At 39.0% G+C, this 8,314-nt stretch overlaps 1 protein-coding gene across 1 annotated transcript; it reads right to left on the bottom strand.

Annotated features, from left to right (window-relative positions):
- Positions 1-3,919: 3,919 nt before the first annotated feature.
- Positions 3,920-8,017, bottom strand: LOC309563168 (trypsin-like; the record flags this gene model as incomplete). Its single annotated transcript, XM_082267502.1, has 5 exons — positions 3,920-4,069; positions 4,813-4,949; positions 6,503-6,756; positions 7,632-7,782; positions 7,978-8,017. The coding sequence occupies 5 exons, from the start codon at positions 8,015-8,017 to the stop codon at positions 3,920-3,922; spliced, it is 732 nt and encodes a 243-aa protein (XP_082123628.1).
- Positions 8,018-8,314: the final 297 nt, after the last annotated feature.

Here is an 8,314-nt window from a genome sequence, read left to right as displayed (position 1 = left end):
AGGGGATTTTACCGCCTTCTTAAAGGCCATTAAAGATGGCTGGATACGGGGGTGCGTCAAGATTTCCAGAGGCCAGTGTTGTTGGAATATCAATGGTAAATCGCCTATTGAGTGCCGTGTGAATAAATTTTCTATAAGCACCCGTAGCTTCCCAGTCCCATGAACATTCCAGTCCACAATCCTGGTGAGATGACAGGACAGATAATATTTATAGAGATCTGGCAGACCAATTCAATCTTCCAATTTCAGGCGGGTCAATCTAGCATACTTAATATGAGGTGGGGAGTTCCACCATATGAAAGCTGAACAGGCCTTCTTATAGAGCACAAAGAAGGATGCTAGTGAGTTGATTGTGATGGTCTGCATTAAATACAAGAAGCATGGAAGGAGAATCATCTTAATCAATGCTGAGCATCCAAACCACAAGACATTCGGGTTTGTCTATTCCTCCAGGTCCTTCTGTGTTCTCCTTAAAAGAGCTAAGAAATCACAAATGTATAGATCTGATAGTTTGGCCATAATCTGAATTACCTAATAGGTTATGGCTTCCTTTTTCCATATAAAGGGAAAGGAGTTTTGACAGTCCTCGGCCTCCTGTGGTGTAGGGGAAACACTCAAAGCATGAGATTTAGCATAATTAATCTTCAAATTTGAGAGGGATCCAAAATGGTCTATATCTTTCAGTAGATTAGGGAGGGTGATATTGGGAGACATCAGGTTAAGAAGGATATCGTCTGCAAACGCCGCTACTTTAAAATTTTTGTCCACCACTTGTATTCCTTTAATATCAGGATTTATGCGCAACCTGTTGAGGAAGGGTTCCAGTGTTAGCACAAAAATCAGCGGGGACAGTGGGCATCTCTGCCCTGTTCCATTGCTGATAGTGAAGGAGTCCAACAGGTGGCCGTTGACCCGTACACTCGTGCAGGGCGTGGAGTATAATGCTAAAACATGAGCCAGCATGCGAGATCCGAGATCAATGATTTCCAATACTGCACGCATATAGTCCCAGGCCACTCTGTCAAATGCCTTCTCAGCATCCAAAGACAGAGAGAAACCTGAGTGTTTGTGGTTGTTGAACCAATGATGAAGGTTCAGTGCCCAAATGGTATTGTCCCTCGCCTCCCTTCCCGGCGTAAAGCCCTCTTGGTCTAGCGAGACGAGATTAGGCATAAGCGGTAGCAACCTATTGGCTAGTATTTTAGGATTTAATGTAATTTCCACATTAAGTAGGGATATAGGTCTGTAGTTTGTAACCTGTGTCAGATCTTCACCGTCCTTTGGTATGACCATTTGGTGGGCTTCCAGCATTCGGCCTTTAGAAGTCCGGGGGTCGGCAAGAGCATTAAAAGTACAATGGCCATGTTTTGTTTCTTTTTTTTGCAATAATGCTTTCCTTAGTTTGCAATTGAGCAAAATCTGTGTATTGCAAAATAAGCAATGATATACAAGAACTTCAATTCTGTGCCAGTAATGCATTATAATTCCTTGTGTTGACCTGGCCCAAACTGTTTATTTAAAGGTTAAAAACTAAGGTCCCTAGCTCACATAAATACATACACTAGGGTAGGGTGACCACATGTCCCGAATTACCCAAGACAGTCCCACATTTGCTGGTCTGTCCTGGGTTCCAGGCACCTTCATTCTGGGACAATACAGTGTCCCGGAATAAAACTGACACAGCCACCCTGCACAGTGCATTCTGCGCCCTGATTGGGCAAAGCATTGCTCAATCTGGGCTCAGTAAAAGCTGGCTAACAGGCTGCTTGCTCAGGCAAGATTCTGAAATGGATTCTGAGGGGGACCCCAACACAGTTTTTTTCTATACTTTTTGCAGGCAATTGTGAGTCAATTTAAATGTAATTTGACTCGTTTTTTTTTTTTTTTTTCTTTAGAAATGTCATTTTTACTGCAGCATGTTCTAGGCATACTACATATGCACCACTTTACAGGCATACTTAGGGGATCCCTATTATGTGGAAACTATGCCCTGTTACTAAATGTACTTACTTGATTAAAGCAGGTGCACATTGTATATACCACCTGTCTAAACTGGTTACCACTGTTTGCTTTTGTGTTTCCAAAAACTTAAAAAAAAAAAAAAAAAAAAAAAAAAGGTTTCAAAAATCATCTTTTTTGGGAGGGGAGGGGAGGGGGGGTGGCGGTGGTGTCTGAATGGCAGTTTTGAAATGTGGTCAACATATACTAGGGCCAATTTAGACAGGAGCCAATTCACCTACCTACATGTCTCCAGAGCATGATAGGAAACTGATACAAACACAGAGAACATACAAACTTCATGCAGGTATGTCCTGATTAATATTCAAGCCAAGGCCCCTAGTTTCTTCTCCTTTTTTCTCCAAGCTGACAAATAATTCCTACTTAGAGAACATGATTGTAAGCTAATCTACTATAACAAACATTGGTACAATTGCTGCATTTCCTTGTTTCACCATGACATACCCTCTAAATAACTTACTGCAACCTGGAATGTACAAAATGTAGAACTGCAGAGTTCTTCATAGCCTGATATGTAAAACCCCCAATACATTTTATTGTTATCAGTTTAGAGGATTAAGTTGCAACTGGCCACCAAGTCAACTGTAGTAAACACCCAACCAAAAATGTAGATTCAATTAACTAAATACATTTGAGGTGCATCAAAGCAAACGGTGTACAAAAGTCTCTCTCCAATCTCTCCTGCCATCAGCATCTATGCACTTCGGCACAACTTATTGGCTCCTTGTGCTGCTTCTTCCTACTCGCCTCTAAACCCTGCTGTAGCAATTGTATATGCCTTATCATTATTTTTATATTTGCTATTTTTATCCCCACGAAATTAAAGTTACCCTTTAAAGCTACTGCTATCTGCCCTTCACCAAATAACTCTACTTCCACCTTCAACATGCATGACATTTTTTTTCATGATTATTACTGAAAACATTCTGCTGTATGGTGCATACAAGACAAAACAAATTAGCCCCGGGACTTTGAATGAGGTGAATACATGTGGCCAATGAATGTATAATAAAACATAAATTACAGATAGTATATGGGTGGAGTAAGTATGTGTCCTTCCATATCTATCATCCATCCCCCATTTGACCTCCTGTGGGTCTTCCTTCGTGCGGCCCCTTCAGACTTATCCTACCGCCACCAGATAGAAACGCTGCTATGGGATTCCAGCTCAGCCGATTTGTATGGAGTCTCCAAATATCTGCTAAACTTGAGTTATTATTTTGGTTTGCATTCTAAATTGATGTTTTATCCTTTAGCCATGCTTTTTATGCATCCACTCCAGAAGATGTGAGCAACAACTCACGAAACGCGTCAAGACTAAAGATGCATTGTACTATCCTGTATATACAACTGTTATCACATTATTATGTATCATATATTGCAGTATTACCAATCGGTTTGCCATGTTTGTATATGTATTTTATGCATTATGATGATCATTTTTCTACTCCAATATACTGTAATTTATGTTTTATTATACATTCATTGGCCACATGTGTTAACCTCATTCAAAGTCCCGGGGCTAATTTGTTTTGTCTTGTATGTATATATTGGGATGGAGGTGTGTCACAGGTGGCACCAGACCATTTTTTATTATTTATTTTTTCTGATATATGGTGGGGATTTTAAAAAATGATTCACTTTTGGTGCTAGTGACAGACTGCATCGCATATGTTGTTTTTGTTGTAGCCCATATTTCTGTAGCCAAGACATGCAGCAATTGAGAAGGAATAGTTGAAGTAATAAATAAAATGAACAAATCTATTTCTATTTTTTAACAAGAAATATGTTTATTCAGTCGTTACAGGATGTAGATTTGAAGTCTGAGCCTAGCACACCATTTCATGTATTCTAGAAGCAGAGAATAGAATGATCTAAATAAGGTATTTCCTTTGAAAGTTTAGTTGGCAGCCTGGGTGCTGGCGATCCAGGAGTTGAAGTTGCAGACCTTGGTGTAGACACCGGGGTAGTTTCTCAGGGCACAGCCGTATCCCCAGGAGACAATACCCTGGAGCTGTCCATTACACACCACGGGGCCACCAGAGTCACCCTGAAAAATAGAAAAAGCATTTTTTAGAACTTTGGGTAAACTGTAAGTTATAAGTATTTAGATGTGGTGGCTGCGTTGGTTTTAATTTTTTCAAGCTTTATCTTTTTTTTCACCTGGTAATCCAGAGCATAACACACTTCCTGTCCCTGGGTGGCAAAATGCATTACCTCCAGTGTATCTATGGAAGGAGCCATGGTAGCCACCAAGGCATGACTACCTTTGCTATTACAAAATGTTGTGATAGGATTCGTAACCTGTGTTTGCTTCCAATAATCTCACAGGAAGTGACAAGGACATTGCATTTCTTGTAGGATCAATAGTTAATTTCTGTACTTGCTAAAAATATTGTTAGCCCTAAAAAAAAAAAAAAAACAAATGCAGCCACCACATCTAAGGACTGGCAAGCTAAAATATATTACATATTAGTTTTTTAAGACAACATTTTTTGCCTCATTGGCTTACTTTTGTTATTTGCATTTGCAACTAATAACTAATCATAAATATTGCTAAACAAGATCTGTTTTACTATGCAGTTACTTGGGAAGAAATGTCTTTAATCTACTTTCAAAACTTCTCCTGAACATAGGACTATAATTTATACATAGATATACATTTTTTTTTACTTTAAACAAATATGAAAAACTATTTTCCCAGTCTACGAAATCTACTACTTGTTTGAAATGACACATTTATTTGAGCAGTACTACTTTATATACAAAATTAAATGAAGTTGTGGCAATTACCTGGCAGGAATCCTTGCCACCCTCCAGGTAGCCAATGCAGATCATGTTGCCGGTAATCTCTCCGGGGTAGGCATTGCTACACTGGGCAGCGGTCAGGATGGGGGCGTTCACACACTGCAGGAGGTTAGGCATGCTGGCTACAATTAATAAACAAATGGCAGTTAATAAAATTTTGGCTGGAGACAGAATGAGAAAGAACAAAATGTGTTAAAAAAAAAGACAAGCATGGAATGGCAGCTAGGCAAGCCTCGCGAGTTCTAGCTGGCACTCATTCTTTGTGTTGTACCTTGGTTGTAACATGTATTTCAGTTTTGTTTTTACATTATGTAATGTTGTTCTCTTGTAAAAACTTATTAAACTATTACTGAACCAGAAGAATAAAAAAAAAAAAAAAAAAACTTCCTTAAAACATTTTTAGTCAGAGAAATTTAAAAAAAAATACAATTATTTATTATTTTTACTACTTTCAGCCAGCAGGTGGTGCTTTTGTGGATATTCTGCAGATCTTTACCATGGTGACTTGCAACTATGTTGCGAATAACTTATACAGCCTATGTTTCAAATAGCTCTGGATATTAGAAGATGGCATTACACATACACAGCTGATCCACCATCCCACCCCTCTTCCAGTTATAGAGACCGGTCTGAATTTTCAGTTCAAAAGAAGCAGTCAATATTAAGGTGTAGTTACAGTCAAAACTTTTAGAGTTGTGGGGGTTTTCAAGTTTTATTTCTGCCTGTGTCCTCGCTGAAGACATTCATTTGTCTTTATTTTACTTTATTTGTCCTGATGACCATTATCAACGGGACTGAAAATGACAGCAAATCCAAAATTGTGGGGAGTTTTAAAAACATTTCAAAATGTATTTCTTTCTTTTTTTTGTTTTTTACTTTAGTATTTTTTTTTGTTTTTCTTTAGCAAAGTCTAAATAAACTTGCCCCTTCCCAGCTCATGAAGGATCAAGTGCTCATTTTCTATTCTAGGGGATGAGATAATACAGAGTAATATTTATCTCACCCCGGGACATCCTGCTGTATGGTCCTATTCCCTCCGGTTCCGCAAAATGGGGGGGTACATCTTCAAGCAGTCACCCTGATGACATGGCCACTGGTCATTATGGTGGTCCTACATTGTACGTGATGAAATCAGCAAGAGGGGCAGTGACCAGACCAGTTCGAGAAATAGCAAGAAAAGGGGCTTTAGAAGACTGGTCACCACAACCATAACCTCAGGGAAGAAGATTGCAGGATTCTGGATTTAGTTAAACATTACTTTGTGTCATCCCAACCCCTTGACAAAACAAACACTAGATCCTTATTTGCTGGAGGGATGGAGACATGCATAATAATTCTTAACTGCCCAGAGTTAGGATTTATGGGATTTGTTCCTTAAAGGAATAATATTGCCTACATTTTCTAATTTTGGCAAATTTACCTGAGGAGCTTAACCTCATTTATTTTCAGTAATAGATGATGTTACAGTGATGTTGACTTACTTCCACTGCTAAGGGTATCGCTGGAGGGATGGAGACATGCATAATAATTCTTAACTGCCCAGAGTTAGGATTTATGGGATTTGTTCCTCAAAGGAGTAATATTGCCTACATTTTCTAATTTTGGCAAATTTACCTGAGGAGCTTAACCTCATTTATTATCAGTAATAGATGATGTTACAGTTATGTTGACTTACTTCCACTGCTAAGGGTATTGCCCCATCCGGAGATCACACAGTTGGTGCCAGCGCCAGCACAGCCACTGGGCAGAGACACGGCTCTGACGTAGGAGTTGAGGGTGGCGGGAGAGGCCAGCTTGACCAACATGATGTCATTGTCCAGGGTTCTGGAGTTGTAGCTTCCATGTCTGATGACCTTGGCAGAGTTGATGAACTGCTCGGTGCCCTCAGAGACAGCAATGTTGTGCTCTCCAAGTCTGACCTGCATGCTCCTGTATAGAGACAAATTCAATGAAATCAGTATTCATTTGCATCTTAAACAAAGGAATAGGAACCAGTTAATTTGTTTCAAACTGAACAGAAGTGTAGGTTTGCTTAATATGGAACATGTATCGCTAGTGGTAGGTGCAGGAGGGAAGTACAGTCATTGTGGATACTGAGAACATTTAATTGGTATAGAGCAGGGAAGGAATAGAGCCTCTGTCAGAGGCCTGTCTTTTTATTGGGGAGATGTATCCTCACTTTCGTCCAAGACAGGAAGTGGTATAAAATTACTTTCAAAGGACACACAAACAAAAATACATTCTAGTATGACCCATTCTAAATCGACCCCATATCACATGCACAAGAAGTGAAGAAAAACACTCCATAGTCGGTCACAGGAATAAATAACACTTGGTAGCATTTTTAACTTATCCCCAATCTATTCAAAATATTACAAAATACCTGGGGAAAGGGTTTAAAAATAAAGTAACCATTACAGCTGAAATGTTGGTATGGTGATTTTTACATAGTTTCATTGGTCTAGCTTAATTATTGTTAGGAGCCCTATATTTTTTACAATAACGGTTATCTATGTATATCTGATTTGGATATTACACAGGCGCTATAGGTAAGCAAGGGATTAGGAGCACCAACCAATTTGTGTTTAATTTGATTGCACTTTATAAATAAGTTCTAATCTTCACTAATAAGGGCATTACCATCCCAAGGGATCTCCTGCCAACCCACCCACTGACCAACCAACCATCCATTTAACCAGCATGCCACTTTGTTGGTGAATCGGCTAGTAAAAGCTCTGAATAATAAATACTACCTTTTACAATGCCTATTCCAATAAAAAGTGCTGTCATAAAAATGCACTTACGCCTTGTAGCAGTGAGCAGCGGAGACCACCCACAGGGAATTGAGGAGGGATCCACCACAGAAGTGATATCCGGAGTTCAGAGATACCTGCCAGGGCTGAGAATAGGCTCCACAGGTGTATCCTCCGACGATCTTGTCATCGTCCAAGGCAGCTGTAAAACACAACATGTACTGATTACATATAGAGAGCCTACGCAAAGGGATATATTAAGTCTACGTTAAAAAAAAAAACATAGTATTTACAAAAACAAATAAACATACAATATATATACCTTATATATAGATATACATCTATATATATATATATATATATATATATATATATATATATATACACGTGTACTCACCAGCTGCCCCGAGGAGCACACAGATCAGAAGGAGTTTCATGGTGTCGATTTTACCAGTGAGCAATTTGTTACTAATAATGTAGGTATTTATATGTTTTACCAGGACCCCCCCCCCCATCCCCCCACATGTGCACTGGCCAGCTGTGTCAATAAGAAATGTTCAGGTTAATGTATACACAGTTTTATCAGCATTTTGTTACACATCAGCAACCTCCACAATCGGCAATTTTGGTAATTTTTTTAATCTTGGTAATTCAGTATTTTTTTCAAACTATTCAATTTCACTTCTTTAAAGGCCAACAGATCAAATTGTTTTATAATGACAAGAACGTTTTAT

This window comes from Pelophylax lessonae (genome assembly GCF_965119305.1).
Source record: "Pelophylax lessonae genome assembly, chromosome: 9".
NCBI lineage: Eukaryota > Metazoa > Chordata > Amphibia > Anura > Ranidae > Pelophylax > Pelophylax lessonae.
This window is presented reverse-complemented; position numbering and strand designations above follow the sequence as displayed.